At 45.6% G+C, this 17673-nt stretch overlaps 1 protein-coding gene across 1 annotated transcript in view; it reads right to left on the minus strand.

Moving 5' to 3' along the window:
• Window positions 1-743: 743 nt before the first annotated feature.
• Window positions 744-17673, minus strand: part of LOC130258319 (EF-hand and coiled-coil domain-containing protein 1-like) — a 36334-nt gene continuing 19404 nt past the window's right edge. Inside the window, exons 3-8 of the mRNA XM_056501582.1 lie at window positions 15884-16020; window positions 12292-12379; window positions 10853-11012; window positions 8214-8372; window positions 6770-6839; window positions 744-5303 (exon numbers count right to left, since the gene is read on the minus strand). Coding sequence (XP_056357557.1) covers window positions 5170-5303; window positions 6770-6839; window positions 8214-8372; window positions 10853-11012; window positions 12292-12379; window positions 15884-16020 — 748 coding nt within the window. The 3' untranslated portion in view covers window positions 744-5169. The remainder of the gene's footprint in view (window positions 5304-6769; window positions 6840-8213; window positions 8373-10852; window positions 11013-12291; window positions 12380-15883; window positions 16021-17673) is intronic.

Raw genomic sequence — 17673 nt, forward strand, 5'->3', positions numbered from 1 at the left:
CCCCTCAATATATTGCTGTTCAGTTCAATAGCTCCTTAAATCTGATTTGGTGACTTGAATTACAGGTTCTGCCAGTTTTATTTGTGTGTGTCTCCAGCCAGATGAGTGAAGGCAGCTCCAGCTGCACCTCTGCTCCCTCCTGGTGGCTTCTCTCCTGGGCTGGTGATGTTCTCCACACAATTGGTGGAGAACACTAATTCCAAACTGCTACACTTCCATTACAAGGGATGCAGAGGAGCAGGCAGTGGTTTTGCTTCCCTGCTGAAGTGGAACAGCAGAGCTGGAGCCTCCTCCCCATGCCCACAGCAGGGAGAGGGTCCGTGTGTCCCATGAATGGCAGGAATGTGAAGTTGTTGCTGCAATCCTCACTGCTCACTCATGGGCTGCTTTCCCTGACCTAGGAATGGTCTCCATGTGCTCTGTGCTGGCCAGGGCAGGGCAGAAAAAAGTGACACTGAAAACCTGAGCCCACTTGAGAGTGACTTTCAAACGACTCTGGAAAGCTGTGAGGTTTCTGGTGCCCATCAATCCTTTGGTGGATGAGTCAGGGCTGTCTCAGCCCTGGGCACGACAGATGTTTGCTCATAAGCAATTAGAGGCTGCTCTGACTTGTGCTGTCCCCAGAGCTGATCTCTGCTGCTGGAGCTGCACAGCCTGGCAGGAAAAGCAACTCGTGCTGGGCTGGCACTGCCTGTGCAATGTCTCATTCCCACAATCAGCTCAGAAACATAAAAATCCTCCCATGGGTATTGCATGTTCTTTATTTAAAAGCAACGTTTTTTTATCTAAATGGATTTTAAGTCAAATTGTATCAGCCTCCACATATTCACTCTCTCTTATTTTTTCTTCTTTATCTGTTGCTGGCAAGTGTACAAGGTAGAAAATTCCTCACAGAAGACTGGACCTTGGTTAGAGACCGTTTTTCCACTTGTAATTGTGAAAAAAAAAAAAAAAAAATCAATGAGAAACAATCATAAAAACCAAGGCTATCAAACAATAAAACCTTGAAGTACAGAAATTATCTCAAACCATAATACCCAAACCCTCAGCTCTCATGACCTTTCTGCTTTGCAGGGTGCAAAGTGGGTGGAACCACTTGAATGCTGATAATTTTTCAATGTCATCCTGCAGTCCTTGTTTACTCCCTGACAGAGATAAGTTACCTCACAGCTCTTTGAGGCAGAATCCCAAAGTAATTTAGGATGTAATTTGGTTTGTGCAACCCAGGAACTCCCTGGGGTTTGAGTCCCAGGTGAAGCTGCCTGGAGTGAAGAATTTGGGCTGCCCATGCCTGCAGTGAGGATGAGGTGGAGTTACACCCTGAGTAGAGCAGGGCCCACAGGAGCAGTACAGCACAGTTTGTGGAATATTCATGGAATCACAGGATGGTTTGTGTTGGAAGGGAACTTCAAGCTCTGCATGGGCAGGAACAACTTCCACTAGACCAGGTTGCTCCAAGCCCCATCTGGGAACATTCCCAGGGGAATCCACAACCTCTCTGGACAATCTATTCCAGTGCCTCACCACCCTTATAGTAAATAATTTCTTCCCACCATCCCAACTAACCCCACTCCCAGCTTAAAGCCATCCCCCCTTGCCCTCTCACCCCACACCTTCATGAAAATCCCTCTCCACTCCTGCTGAGCCCCTTTAGCCCTGGAAGGGCTCTCAGCTCTCCCCAAATCCTTCTCTTCATGCAGAGTTAATTCTGCTTTATTCCCTGGGTTATTATTGAACATAAAATCTGTATTCTGTGCTGTGGGTTTTGACAGAGGTGGGAATATAAGGAGACCTTTTCCTGCTGATTCTGGCACTCTGCTATCATTTTGGGAGTTTCAGTAGACAAAAACAAGGTTGTATTGGCAGGAGGGAAAATGGCCATGAATTGAATTTGCTGTCCAGCTGGTGACTGGGTCTAAAAAGCCAGTTTAGGAATTTTAGAAATCCTCTGAGCCTTTTCCTTCTCTTCTTTTGTTCTACAGTCTGGAAATGGGTGGGGGATCAAGTCTATCTATTCTCCAGATAATCTGAAATGGTTACAGTGAGAAAAATACAAGAATTTTAGGAAATACTGCCATTTAAGAAGTGACTCTCCCTTGAGGGAAATTTGCTGTAATTCAGACACCCCTTCTGAGTGAAGAAGTGAGGGAGCTGCATAAAACAAGGGGGTTTTTGCTTTGCTGAGCTGAGCTCTTCTATGGGTACCTCCACCCAGGTTTGGGGTGTGATGCTTTCAGCCTCAAGGTGATTCCAAAAAAGTTAAGGAGGCAAAATGAAGTTGTGCTATCTTGGCATGCTGAGGCAAAAAGAAGAGACAGAAAAGTAGAATAGAAACCCAAGACCTCTGAATAATCCCAGTCTTTTGAAAGTGAAGTGTAATTAAGGACGTAAGGATGATTTTAATTTAATTTCACACTAGGAAACACACTCTATAGCTTTTGTGTTTTGGGGAATTATACATAAAATTATTAAGAATAAGACAATGTAAATACTAAAGGATTCAGTGACTTAAACTCCATGAAATTATAAATCTGAGAAGCCCTGTGGCTGGTAATGCCACATGTCACAGGCACTGTGAAGGTTTAGTGTCACTCTCACACTGAGCAATTCCATTTTGTTCAAAAGTGCTCCTTTCTTCCTAATCCCAGCCCCTTTCACCACCATGTACCAGATTAAAGGAATCATGGAAGGGAGGAGTTTTAATTCCACAAGTGCTGGTGCCAAGGGTTTTTCCTTCCAAAATGTTCAGATGCTCTGAACCCCTGGGAGCAGCTCTGCCTGGACTGGGCCACTCTGAACTGCTGCAAAAATTCTGTGGCTCAGTTTAACATCTGGGATGAGTCCTCACAGCCAAATACTCCAGAGACAGCTTCATAAATAAGTGGGACAATTATTAAACAACTTTAGAGATCAGGTGGTCTTTAATTTACTGATAGTCAATGACTCCTATAAACTAAAAAATAATGGCTAGAGGAAACTTTCCTTGAAAAATGTAATTTGTGCTGGAAGTGTGAACCCCTCAGAGGTTATCCCAGGGAGAAATTTGCCAAATGGGAAGTGAGGAGGGTGTTGGGAGGGGAAAGGACATTGAGGATGAAGTCAAATCAGAAAGGTTTTTTGTGGAAAAAAACCCAAAAACTTTGAGGTGGAGGTCAGGGGAGAAAATATCCAGATTTCCTTTTAGGATCAGTTTGCAGGTTTAATAGAAAGTTAATTACTAGGAGTGAGTTTGTGCAGATCTAAGGAAATGGAAAGTCTGTGAGAAATAGACAGCCAGGTTTGGGAATGTGGGAAGAGGAAAAAGGGTCCAGATGGTTCCAAATCCAAACACTGCAAGAGTAAATGAGGATCCAGAGCCAGGGATGCACCTGCATCAGAATCCTGCTCCTGAATGTCCCACCTGCCACCTGAACACACACAGCAGGCTCATTTCATGATTTCCTGGCTTTTCCCCTCCTTACACCTCTGCCTCATTCCTGGGAAAGTCTGAGAGAGCTGCACAAAATCAAAACTGACACTTTATGGGTTTTTTCAGCAAATGAACCCAAGCAGGGATCTGATTTCTGCCCATTGAAACTTTCACCTGAGGCACAACTCAGGCTGTTTCTGTAGGATATAAGACTAACATACACCTCAGTACATCCTCAGCATACATATATATATATAGTATATTATGTTCTGGTATCTTGTTAGTAATAGATTTAGCATTAAGAGACACTTTTCTTTCTTAGAGGGTGAATAATGTTCTATGTATCTATGTCCTGTCTAGTGTATCTTTAAGAAAAATGGACATTAGCAACATACCTATTCCATCTATTCTTAAAATTCTCCTCTGCTAATACATAAAATAACCCCAGAACACAAAAAAACCCAATAAGGTAAAACACCATTGAACAGAGTTTTGTTTCATTGTTTGCATAACACCTTTTTTTCTTTCCTTTAAAATGGAATTTAAATAATATAAATTTTTGTTCCCAGTGTGGCTGAAAGGTGCCATAATTTTTAATGGGGGTGTGTGTGAGCTACACAGTGTGTTCAGAATGGAAAGCAATGGATATCTTACTCCCCAGCTTGCACTTTGGACCCTATTCCTGTATAAAAACCATTTTCCTGGGAAAAAATTCATAATGAATGATCTTATTTCATCTCTGGCATTATCTCAGGCGAATTGTTTCACATTCTTAAAAGATGCACAGTGCATTTTTTCAATAACATAAATTCATCTGGCTCTTTTAGGAATTCTGCCTCTGTTTGGCAGGTGAATGACACAGCAAAAGCACCTTGGAAGAAACCTTTTTTTTTTTTTTTTTTTACTTGTGCCCCAGGAATTATTTTATTGCTGATTAAAACATTCCATGGCACCATGATTAGGCCCAGCTCTTTATATTAATTGACCTGCATGTGGGGCCTAATTTTGTGTCTCAGCAGCTGCATTGAGGGAAATGAAACTTGAGAAGTCACTGGTGCACTGCATGAACGACAGCAAAGTGAATTTTTCAGCCCTTCCTTTCCCTGAGAGCCTGGGAACAAGATTGCTTTGGACCATCTTCAAGCATTTAAATTTAGCTTTTTATGTAAAATCTGACTGTTGTCAGGAAAGGCTGCTGCATATTCCTAAGGCATCTCTGTAATTGCAAATATAAAATTCAGCAGAGCAATAAAAAACTCTAGCTTCAGAGTTAAATAAGGTGAATAAATGAGTAAGAAACACAGAGCCCTTAAAACCTGCACTGCTGGCACACACTCCTGGATGTGTTTATCACTGTTTGTCACTTGCAGAGTAAGGGACAATAAATCCAGGGATGACACAGGCTGCCTTGGCTTTGGAGTGGGAATTCCACAAAGGCTGCAAACTGTGCCCAGCCCCTGCATGGCCAGAGTGTGAATGTGTGGGTCAGGTGAGTGGTGGGCACAGTTGGTTTGTTCCAGCCCAGTCCCAGCTCTGCAGAGCTGTAAATCCATATGGATGAGGTGAGGATAGTGGGCACAGTTTGGTGCCAGTCCAGCCCCAGGGCACCCCAGGTTGGGCTCTGCAGTCCAGGAAGGCAGGGCTGTGCTCAGCCCAGGCTGATGCTCTTGCCTTTTCCTCACTCCTGGCCAGTCCAGGTGTGGCTGAGCTGGACAAATGTCCCTCCCTCCTCCTTGCAGCTGTGCTGGGGCTGGCTGGGCTCAGCAGGAGATCACCAGGGGGTTGGACAGGGACTGTGGGCTCTCTGCCTGCTCCATGGGCTCCTTGTGCAGCAGTTCACAGGCTGTCAGCTGCTGCTGAAGGGTGTCCAGCACTTCAGACAGCTGGGCTTGGCCTTGGGAAAGAAAATTGCAAACATCAGCATCTCAACAAAGAAAGGAAGCTGCAGTTTCACAATCACAACAGGCTCATTTCTTCATAGGTGCCCTTTCAAGTGGTTATCATAAGATGTCTAAATTTTGTAACCAAATAATGAGTTCCTGCCCATAAAAAATGTAAGCAAAACTGGCTTCAACTGTCTTCTCTGTTTTTCTCCCTGCCCACTGAGGTCTCATATACTTGTGTGAAAAAAGACTATTTCACAGCACCACTGCCAACCCAACCATCCACTCTGGCTTGTCAGAGAAAATGTTTGATTACAAAGACTTGGGAAAGCTGCTTAACCCTCCCCAGGTGCACAGCCAGAGAGTGGAAAGCAGAGCAGCTGAGCTGGGTATGGCAGTGGTGAATGGACAGAGCAGCACCTGGAGCTTTAGGGAGCTGAGCTGTGCTGCTGTTTCAAAGGGAGGAACTTTGAGCAGCATCCCTTGGAGTTCCTTTCTGTGCAGGATAATTGGCAGCACCTTCTGGACACTGTGCTGGGGATCCAAACAGCCTCCCCTTCTGTTCTGCCAGGAGAACATCAAACCATGGCTCAGCTGTGGTTTCTCTCTGTGTTGGTGTCCTGGAGTCCACAGAAGTCAGTCTTTGCTCTCTTTTCTCTGCTCCCTCTGCAGCTGAAGAGCTCAGCTTGGCTCTGGGCTGCCTGTGCCCTGGATTGTGGGCATGAGGAAAAACAGGCTTTGAAACTGCAAACCCCAGAAGGGCTCCCATGTTACTCTCCCTAAATCCCTGTAAATAATATTCTCTAAAACTGAGCCCCCAGGCCACATCTGGTCTTTTCTAATCCTGTCTTTGACTGCTGCCTGCCTATTAAAAGCACCTCCCAGCCATGTTCCTGGGACAGGATGTTCATTCCTTGGAGGTAAGTACAAATGCTCTGCTAATAGGAACAAAGTGATCAAACCAAAGCCCTGGGGCTGTGATCCCTGCACAGTTCCTGCAAAGGCAGCTCCAGACCACTGGCAAGGGACAGCAGCTTGCAAGTTTAATTTTCACACAAGGAGCACAAAATGCTGTTATTAGAGGAGCGCAGGCTTGACCTGGTTTTGCACAGAACAGTTCTGATGGGTAAATCAACAACACTGGGGTAGCAAACCTGAGAAACAGCAGCCTTACATACTTGGTCATTTTTCCATTGTATCAATGAAACCCTACAAACATTTGCAGGATACTGAATTACCCCCCAAAGGCCACATTTTAATTAAAATTTAATTTAGAAAGTGTGGTTTTGATGCATCACAGACTAGAAAGAATCACTTTCTATAGGTTATCTTCTTGCAAACTACCTCCTTCTCCCCAGCCTGGACCCCAGGATTTGAAATATCCTTTTCCTACCCATCTGTGTATTTATTACCCAGTGTTTGTCCCAAAAGGACACTTTTCATGCTTCTTGGTCTTTAGATGTGATTTTTTTCTTACCAGGCTGGGGGTCATGGCAGGATTCCAAAGTGCTCAGCAGGATTTTCCCCAAGGCTCGCTTAGATATGTTCTTTAAAAAAACAAAACAACATTATGGCACAAGTATGTCCTTCACCAGTTTGCAGATATGCAACAGAAATCTATGTGCAGGGTATTTGCACTTGGAAACTAGAGCAAAATGATACTGAACTCTGATTCATTTGATATTTGCTGTATTTTCAAGCATTTTATCTTAGACCCTGCTCAGGCAGCAGTCTGCAGGGGGTTGTAATTCCTTCATATGGCTGTGGAAAGAGAAGTAACAATTATTCAGTGGAAAATACAGAATTTTCCAGAGCATGTGCCCAAACAGCTGTAGGTGGCAAGGAGGGTAAGCAGAGCAGAACTCTGAGTCCTCTGCCAGGTCTGTGGGAGGATGAACTGGATCCAGTGTGTTATTTTAGGAAGGGTCTTCTCAGACCCAGCTGAAGGACAGAGCAAATGTGCTGTGGCAGGGCTGGATCTGAGATGTCATAAACACTATCCAAAGTGAGAGCCCTGTAAAAACTACTCAGGACTTGGATGGTCTCTCTCAGTGGTGGTTTTACATAAGAAATCTGGTGGGACATTACATAAAGTGCCTGGAAAAGCAAACTCTCCTAATTTGCTGTCAAGACACTCGTGTGCTTTCTGGGAGAAGGTCTTGCAATCAGTTTAATTAGAGAGTCTGTATCTGCAGGGACAGGCTGTTCTTGCTAAAACTTTGAGAACTGGAAGGGAGCAATTCTGGGAGGAAGATGCTGTTATCCCCAGGCAGAGCTGGCCCTGCTCCCTCTTCTGGGGCAGAGTGGGAAGCACTTTGGGGATTTCACACGGCCTCAGCAGCACAGTGTGAGGTTTTATTAGTGCTGACAGGGTGTGTGTGCCTTTGGACTGCTCTGCTTGGTGGTAGGTTCTGCTGTGAATGGGAGTTCAGACATGAAGGTGAATGTGCTGGGGAAGCAACACCCAAAGCCACAGGCTCTGATGGGGAAGGTTTCTTAGGGATATTCTACCAGGGATTTAGGGGATTCTTGCTGAACTCCCCTGGGATTTGTATCCCTTTAATACTGACTCAGAGTTACATTAGCAGGCAGTTAAACAAAGGTCCTGATCTAGAAGGAAAAGTACATATTCTGGAATCTTCCTGATTGCTCACTTCTTTGCTTTCCTCGTCTGCCCTCAGTTTTGGTTTAGAGGGTCATGAGTTTGAGGGTTCAGCTCCAAGGAGATCTCTAGGCATTTAAAAGCCAGTCCAAGGGGTCTGAAAGCTTTCTGCAAGCACCAGGCAGCTCCCAGGGCACACACCTGTAAAATTCTGTCCTGCTGTGAAGGATTTCTCCTTCACAGAAGGGATGAGCATGTTCCCAGTTTGGAGAGGACTACAAAGCCCAGATTCCAGCCCAGGACTGCTCTCCCACCATACCAAATCTCGGAGTTTCTGGAGCAGCTGCAGAACATCCATGAGCTTCTCTTCCACCAGGGACAGCCGAACCCTCTCTGTCTCCACCATCTGCAGCTCCATCCTCAGCATTTCTGTCTCCTGCACCTTCTGCTGCAGCTCCTCGAGCAAGGAGCCTTTCCCCTGCACAGAACACAGCAAACTGAAGGCTCTGGAGCTTTTCCTTTCTTGCCCAAGCATTGCAAAGCTGAGTTCCCCCCTTTTGTGGGAAATGGGGCTCACTCCAGAAGATGCTCTTGCAGGGAAGCAGATTTTTCAATGTGTCACATAAAGTGAGGTATCAGGAGCTGTTAGGAAACCAGTGCTTTGCCCTTGTGCACAACAGGAGCTCATTCATCACTGGGTGCAGGCAGGTCATTCAGGAATTTTAAATATTAAATTTATTATATATCTTAAATACTAGCATTGCTAGGTCAGCTTTCTCCCCTTTTGCACTCCTGTTGCCCTCTCTAAAGCAAAACTGATTTAAGTGCCCTCACCACAACCATCTCTGTGTCTTGCAACTCCTACACAGCAATCATCTGTACATTCAATGAGACCAGAAGATGTGTCTGTCCCTGGTGCAGGGGGAACCAGGGGAGGAACACCAAGAGGAGCAACCTCTCCACTGTTTCTCCTTGATTTTCTCCAGATATTGGGATGAACTTCTCATCTGACCTGTATGGCAGTTCATAAATGAATTGCCTTTTAATTAAGCTGCCAGATGCATGCAAGCTCGTACAGAAAATAACTGGCATTTCTTTGTAGCACTGCACTGGGCAGCATAACACTTTATTTTTAGACTTCACTCATGTTCTCCCCATCCACCATCCCCAGGTCACCACCCTGTCCTCAGGAGGAGCTATTTTTAAGTATTTGGCTGTTGGAAGGTAGAACTTTGTAGACATGATAAATCTCAGAACTCCCTCATTCTCTGGTTTTACAAGCCTCAGGCTAGAGCAATTATTAATCAGTATTTGAAAGTGCTGCCCTTCACTTGCCTGCTGAGTCTCTTGCTTGTTAGCCTTGTTGTTATTTGTCTGATTTTCCACTGAGCAGGTCCAAACAGGAGAATATACAGCAATGCATAAGGCACTTTTGTCAGCTTCAGAGAGAGTGTTGGTGGTTTATTTATTAAGCCAATACATTTATTAGAAGGTGCTCAAGAGAGCATTTCTCAATCTTCCTATTTGCTTTCTGTTGATTACAAGGAGAGTCACCTTTTTGACAGGAATTTTTTATTACTTGTCTGTTTTGTAGCAGCACATTCCTCCCCTATAACTGCTGGCTAATATAAAAGGGCTTAAAAATAAATTTCCTAACAGGCTCAAAACGATTCATCCTCCTGCTATTTAATTCATGTCACAGTGAGTTGGCACTATGTCTTCTTCACCTCCCTTGCCTCTAAACCAAGAGCAACAGATTCCATTTCTCTTCTGGAATTTTGTATTAATATGTTCATAATGGTGCTTTTCCAGACAAGCTGCACAGAACTACCATCCATCAGCAGAGATGAAAAAAAGGGCAGTGTGAGGCTGCAGAAGATGATGAGCACCTCAGAATGGGGAAGAAAGGAGAAGAAAACTGGCACTACCTGCAGGTAGTTTTTTCCTGTGGACTGATGCTAAGCAGTAGAGAAGGAACTTTTGTGTTTTTCTAAAGAATACTGCAAGGATAAATTGCCATTGAACACTGCAAATTGTGTAAGGCAGAAATAGGATTTTACTCTGGTTTTAATTTCTTTCCCTAACAAGCAAACTCTTTTAGTTTAGTCAAGGGAGAAAATTATATGAGACACTGTAAAACAGAAAGGATGGCAACATGTAAAGAAGCTGAATATTTTACCCTTACTTTAAATATTTCACGGCTTCACATAATCCTTCCAGAACTACTGAAAGCTTTTTGCTTTGTTTAAAGATGGGGTATAAAATACTGAACAAGCACAGGAGAAAGCAGACCATGGCAATGCACTATTTCTGTTTCATAGAAAGACTGCTGGCACTTCAATCTGTGCCCACCAGGGGCTGAAGTCTGCAGAATTTAAATAGTGAGATCACACAGGACTGCTGGGATACAGCACTGGGGCTTTAAATAATGTGGTTATAATGTTTTATGGTTTAAATGTGGTTATAATCTCTGCTCAAGGAGAGTTGTACATGCTGATAACCTGAGAAGTAATTTAATTCATATTTTATTATATTATTGATATATTAGACTGGTATCTTTTATTTATGATACAAATATATCCATCTAAGCCCAAAAAAAAGAGTGAATGGGACAATTTACTCCAAAACAGAGGTTCAGCCAGCCTGAGGGATTGATTGAAAAGTTATTCAGCTCCCAGAGGTGTTGGATGCCTTTTAGGATATGAGGAGCATTTAATCCACAGCTGGAGAACCTCAGTAAATCAAGGACAGTATTTGAAGTCTGGAAACTCCAAAGGCAGTTTTGGGTAGGAACCACAGTAGAAATGCAGGTGTTGGAAGAAAGCAGGAGATGGCTGAGCTGACAAACTGCAGCACAATGAGAAACATCAGCAACAGAGCAGAATGAATAAAATACAAACACATTTAGATGCAGCTCCCCAAAGATGCACCAACAACACTCTGCTTGGCACCTGTTACCTCTTCCATGTTTGTTTCCAGTCTTTTCTCTTGGTGGCCCTTGAGTTCTGGCTGCTCTGTGAGGGGGGAGATTCTCCCCAAGGGCTCCCCAGGGTCCTTCCCCTTGGTGCTGCTGGTCTCCAGGCAGGACAGGAGCTTCCTCCACCTCTGTTCATCACACCTACACATGACATTAAGAGCAAAGAGTTAGTGACACCTCCCAGCAGAGGTCTGTGTTTGCAGAAACCAGTTTCCCTGAGGAATTCTTGGCAGCAATGTTAATAATGTTAGACACTAATAATGTGTTAATAGAAACACATAATCACAGAATGATTATGTGCAGGTGCTTTTATTGAAGGGCTCTGGGAATCAGGGATACAACCCCAAATCTGATTCCCACATGGATTTGAGATAGACATGTTTTTATACCCTTTTTGTTACATAACTATATATTAATTATTAAACCCATATTGTTCTATTATTGATCTTACCCAAGCATGAATTCTTGTAATTTTCATCAGGACCCCCAAACATCTTTTCTCATGATTCTTGTTACAATTACATTGTTTCTCATGACTCTTATTAGGATTAAACAATAATTATATGTAGTAATGCTGAACAAGTCCAGGCCATGGCCTGTATCATATGCACCAGCCAAACAAAATTAGCTGTTTTTTCCCATATTTTGCTGCCTAGTTGTTTTTCTGCATATTTTGCTGTTTTTTCACATGCTTAGCTGTTTTTCTGTATACTTTTTAGTTTAAACCAATGTTTATATAACAAATGCACAAAATAAACCATTTTTAAGTGTTTTTCTGCAACTTGTTGAAACCCTTCAAAGCCACTAAAACATAAATTTTACTAAATCAAAAAGGAAAAAGCTGAAAAACAGATTAAAAGACCCAAAATAAAGGTAAGCAGCAAAGTTTTAAACAGCAACCAATCATTGTACCTAAAAGGTTTGTGCAAAGCACATGAACAGCATAGAAGCACAAATCAAAAAATGTGTGATCATGTGAACTGTAGTCTTAAAATGTATAATTAAAGCTAAAAAGTAAACAATAAATCAGCTTCTGCATAACCATATTAATTTGCTGCCCAGAAGTCCTGCTTCTCCTGCAATTATATTCAATTACCAGACAATCATTATATTTAACAATTGTATTATTTATCATATCATGATTATGCAGGTGCAGACAAAGCTCAATGTTTGTTCCCAGGGCCTAGCTCCCTTTTCCAGGCCTACCAGACCCAACCTTTCTTTCCACCCCCTGACTCTATTGCATACAATTCCCATATTTTAGAAATGTTTTAACCCTATGCTGTCATTGAGGGCTGGGTGGGAATGTCCAGCAGGCTGCTCCCCAGGTGTCACTAAGGACAGGCAAAAGGCTTCTGGGGAAATCAACCTGCAAAGGGCTCAAAGGGCATTAATTAATTAATTAATGGATTAAACTCACCCACTGGCACAGCAAGGGGGCCTGGCTGGGATCTCCTTGGCACAGTCACTGGGGCACAGCTCATCCTCCTGCTCCTCCAAGGGCTCCCCTGCTGGGACACACTCATGACTTAGGTCTTAACTTTCCGATTTTCCAGACTCTGTACTGCATTAGTGGATAACTCTGAACTTCATATAAAGTGTCAGCAAGTTCTCCTCCCAGCTCAGCCACACAAAACAATCCTTTTCAGCCCCAGAACCAAGGACACTGCTGCAGCTTCAGCCCCAAAAAGTGCAAACAGCAGCAAACTGGGGAGAGAATCTGGGAGGGTGGGAACCTGGAGCTGGGATTGGCCAGTGAACCCCAAGATGGAAATGGAACAAAACTTAGAAAAGTGTGAGAACTCGTGACTCTTGAGTCCATCTTGGGTGTAGCCACGGCCAGGCTCTTGTACTGCCCAAGGTGCATCCCTTGAAGGGTTTTTAATAAATCCCTGCTCTATTCCTTTAACTCTGTCCAGCCTCTGTTCCAGGGAGCCTCTCCAGGATCACAGCAGCACCCCAACCAGCCCAGAGTCTGAGCCAGAAAGAAGTGAGAGCTCAAACCCCCAGAGAAACACCAAGCAGGGTCCCCCAGCATCCCTGGGACAGGGCTGAGGCAGCTGCAGCCAACATCCTCATTTTAAAAGTCTCCTGTGGGTAACTTGGAGCTGTTTCACCTCAACTCTCTTCTTTCCTGGAGTAAGGTAAGGATATATAAGGTAATTACTGTTCAAGCACACAATTCTTTTACTTGTTCATCTCTCTGAGTTAGTTTTCCTGCCTAACGAATCCTATTTCACTTGATGGAACATTTTCCCCTGTTTTAGAATCTATAACCCCATGAGTTGTTTGTATTAAAACATTTTGCTGAAAAGCTGTTTGTTCTTGAAATGTGGGTAGTGTAATTTGATGTGGAAACTCTGAGCTGGCAAAGTGAAATGAAAACATTTGTAAAAGCAGATTTACTTTCTAAGTCAAACAGATGAAGAACATTCTATATGTATATATACAATGTTAATTGTATTTAAGTGTCAGTATTTTTAGCATTCCCAAGCAGCTATTTGCCAGCTCCATTCAACACAAGCCAAAAATCCAATTTTTTGTCACAACAACAAAGCTCTCCAGTTTGCAGTAAAGGTGCCTTGTAACTCAGAGTTATTGTCAGGTAAGTGCTTTTGTGGTCTTTGAACTGGATGTGCCAAAAAAAAAAAAAATCACTGCAGGGAAGCCAAAGTGTGCAATGTTATGGCAGTTGTTGGTTTGGGCTTGTCCAGAGTCAATGGAGCAGTCAGGATGTTTCCAAGGAGTGTGGCTGTACAGAAGATGAACTGCAAATTGTTTCCTTGGAAATTATTTTTGCTGAGCTTATGCATTTTTATTTACAAATAAATGAAATTTTTATACTTCTTAAGCCAGGAAAAAATGTTTTGGTGGGGTGACTCATGTGGCAAAAAGCACTTTTAGATCATAGCTGTAAGTGATAAGGTCAGTCTTTCATTAACACAGAATGATGTGGGGAGTGAGGAGGGGAAATCTGGGCTATAAGGTTTTCTGTAGGTCTGGGATTTCAAGACTCTCTAGGATTGGTTTGTGGTGTGGTGGTTTAACCTCCCTAACCCGGCTTCCAGCAGCAGAAAACAGAACTTAGAGTAGTTGGAGGGTTAAGTGATCTTTAAAGCCTTTCTACTTCAGTGCTCCTAATTGTAATGAGCTGCAACATCTTCAACCAGATCTGTTTTTTCAGTGTCCCAATCTAGAAAGGAGACACCAGCAGCCACTTCTCTGAGCACCTGATAGCAAACAAACAGAACTAGCACCTATCTGAACTTTTCCAGCTTATTTTCAATAATAATTTCTATTTTCATCAGCATAGACTTCTTGTAAGGCTGTTTCCATATTCTATTAACCTCTCTGAAACCCTCATGCTCAGCAACCTGGCAACTGTCACACACACAGCACAGCCCAGAAAACAAAACACCACAGTTCACGTACAGCTGGTGCTGAGCCTTCACTAGCCAGGGGTGGCAGGACTTTCAGCCAGGTGAGTTTTGCTGCTGCTGGCACTCAGATGGGTGAGGCAGAGTTTGGGGCTGGGGTGGCTGGGCTTTGGGGTGGGTTTGGGTTTGGGGTGGCTGCAGTTTGGGGTGGTTGGGGTTCTGGGTAGTTGGGGTAGCTGGGGTCTGGGGTGGTTGGGGTTTGAAGTGGTTGAGGTTTGGGGTGGGTTGGGGTTTGATGTGGTTGGGGTTTGGGGTGGGTTGGAGTTTGGGGTGGGTTTGGGGTGCATTGGGTTTGGGGTGGCTGGGGTGTGAGGTGAGTTGGGGTTTGGAGTTGTTGGGGTTTGGGGTAGGTTTGGGGTGGCTGGGGTTTGGGGTGGTTTGGGTTCTGGGGTGGATTCGAGATGGCTGGGGTTTGGGGTGGGTTGGGGTTTGGGGTGGCTGGGGTTCAGGGTGGTTTGGGTTCAGGGTGGGTTGCGGTTTGAGGAGGGTTTGGGATGGCAGGAGTTCGGGGTGGGTTTGGGATGGGTTCAGGGTGGTTGGGGCTTGGGGTGGGTTCAGGGTAGATTGAGTTCAGGGTGGGTTCAGGCTGGTTGGGGTTCAGGGAGGCTGGACTCAGGCTGGTTTGGGTTCAGGCTGGGTTCAGGCTGGGGGTTTGGGTTCAGGCTGGGCTCAGGCTGGTTTGGGTTCAGGCTAGGTTCACGGAGGCTGGGCTCAGGGAGGTTTGGGTTCAGGCTGGCTGGGCTCAGGGAGGTTTGGGTTCAGGCTGGTTGGGTTCAGGGAGGCTGGGCTCAGGGAGGCTGGGCTCAGGGAGGCTGGGCTCAGGCTGGTTGGGTTCAGGCTGGGTTCAGGTTGGGTTCAGGGAGGCTGGGTTCAGGCTGGTTTGGTTCAGTGAGGCTGGGTTCAGGCTGGGTTCAGGGAGGCTGGGCTCAGGCTGGTTGGGTTCAGGGAGGCTGGGCTCAGGCTGGGTTCAGGCTGGGTTCAGGATGGGCTCAGGCTGGTTGGGTTCAGGGAGGCTGGCTGGGCTCAGGGAGGCTGGGTTCAGGCTGGGTTCAGGCTGGGCTCAGGGAGGTTGGGTTGAGGCTGGGTCAGGGAGGTTTGGGTTCAGGGAGGCTGGGTTCAGGCTGGGCTCAGGCTGGTTGGGTTCAGGCTGGGTTCAGGGAGGCTGGGCTCAGGCAGGCTGGGCTCAGGGAGGCTGGGCTCAGGCTGGTTGGGTTCAGGGAGGCTTGGTTCAGGCTGGGTTCACGGTGGCTGGGTTCAGGTTGGGTTCAGGGAGGCTGGGCTCAGGGAGGTTTGGGTTGAGGCTGGGTTCAGGCTGGCTGGGCTCAGGGAGGCTGGGCTCAGGCTGGTTTGGTTCAGGGAGGCTGGGTTCAGGGAGGCTGGGCTCAGGGAGGCTGGTTGGGTTCAGGGTGGCTGGGTTCAGGCTGGGTTCAGGCTGGGTGGGCTCAGGGAGGCTGGGTTCAGGCTGGGTTCAGGCTGGGCTCAGGGAGGCTGGGTTCAGGGAGGTTGGGTTGAGGCTGGGCTCAGGGAGGTTTGGGTTCAGGCTGGGTTCAGGGAGGTTTGGGTTGAGGCTGGTACCCCGCTGGGCGGTGCCGGCGCAGCCGCGGCGATCCCGCGGTGCCACGGCCACGCCGTGGGTGCCCCCGGGCACGGCTGCTCCCTCCTGCTGCTCGGGGCTGCTCTGCTGGCCAAGCTGGGACCTCTCCATTGCTGACCTGCAAAAGAGGCCAGAGCCAGGCTGACACACAGGAAAGCTGGAAAACCAGGATGTGCCCAGCATGGCTTTGGTGGGATGTAGCTGCTGGGACCTCCTGGAGAACGGGGCCACCGACCTGGACACCAAGCCTGAGGTGAGTTCCTTGACAACCAGAGGGAGGTGGATTTCAGCTGTCCTTTGATAAGAAGAGCTGAACAGTACCCATAACTCAGAGGTGAGGTCAAATTCCCTCCATATTCTCCCAAAGATTAGTTTTGGTCTGGTGAATATTGAATATTTCCTATATTACACACATTAAATAGCAAAAAATGAGAGCTAAACCGCTTAGCAGGTGGGTCCTGCTGACACAATTTGTATAATGTGAGTTTTCTGCACAACTATTGTGCTTCCCTCCTTTAAATTCAGCTGCAGCTGGGAGGGGACTTTGTCTGCAGGGACAGAGCAGCTGAGGCCAGGCTGGACACCAGAACTGCAGAGCCTTTGTTTAACTCAGCTGCTCCTGGGGAGCCACACCAATGTAGCTCCCTAGCTGCCTGTGAAACTGTGAGGAGTAAACAAGATCATGGATTTAATAACATAAGTCACTGTTTGAAAACATCTGTAAGGGAGAAGCTGAGCCAAACCTTGCTGAGAAGCCAGCTCTTGCTTTACCCCCTTGAGTAGGGCTGACTGCATTAAAAACTAATGACTTACTGCATTGGCAATTTATGGCATTATTCAGCTTAGCAACAACTGGATTTGCTGTAAAGCCAAGGGAAATAGCAGTCCTCAGAAAGGAGCCTGGACAGCCATCAGCTCTGGAAGAAACAACTCTGGAGTAGTGCACAAATAAAATGCACCAGACGTGCAGAGTGGGGACTCTGAGAAGCATCACAGAGCTTCAGAGTTCTGGACAGCTACTGGGGGATATTCCATTCACAGGGATCCTGCATTGTACATTCCTGCAATGTGCTGATTTTCTGGTACTCTACAGCAATCCTTCACAATTTCTTGAGTAGTGGGTGTCTAAGCAAATTGTTCTGTTTTGAGCTGCAGTATAATTTAGATTGTTCAGGTTTCAGATTCTAGAGTTAGTTCACATAATACTGATGCTGATATTTCAGTGAAGAGTTATTGCAGTGGTTAAGATTTTAACCTATAAAACATGGAGAATTTTCAAGTATCACGAAAATCTTTTCCAGCAGGTGTGGGTGAAGAGGATTCAAGGAAGAGCTGGAAGCAGGGATCTTCACTGGTTTAATTCCTTCCTCATTGCTATTCATACAGCATCAAATGGGTCTCCACAAAAGAGAAGAAGAGTGAATAAACAGCTCATTTGTTTGGGGCAAAGATCAAAGGGAGAAGCAGTGCTGGAGGTGCCTGGGAAGGTTTGTGTGGGGTGAGCTGGCAAAGCTTCCATGGAGACAGGGAAACAGCCCCCATTCATCCCAGAGCCTTTGTCCCCAGCACAATGGGCAGCAGCACTGAAGAGGGGAGAGTTTGCAAAGTACTGCACCTCAAAGCAATGTCCGTGACTAATTGGCTTTTAATTGGCTCTGCCTTATTGTTATGGAAACATGGAGCTGCAGGAAAACCCACCTGCTTCTGCTGCTGTGCATATACTGGGCTTAAATAATTCCTGACTGATCAGAAAGTAACTCTGAGAAATTAT

The sequence above is a fragment of the Oenanthe melanoleuca genome, chromosome 12 (assembly GCF_029582105.1).
Source record: "Oenanthe melanoleuca isolate GR-GAL-2019-014 chromosome 12, OMel1.0, whole genome shotgun sequence".
Classification (NCBI taxonomy): domain Eukaryota; kingdom Metazoa; phylum Chordata; class Aves; order Passeriformes; family Muscicapidae; genus Oenanthe; species Oenanthe melanoleuca.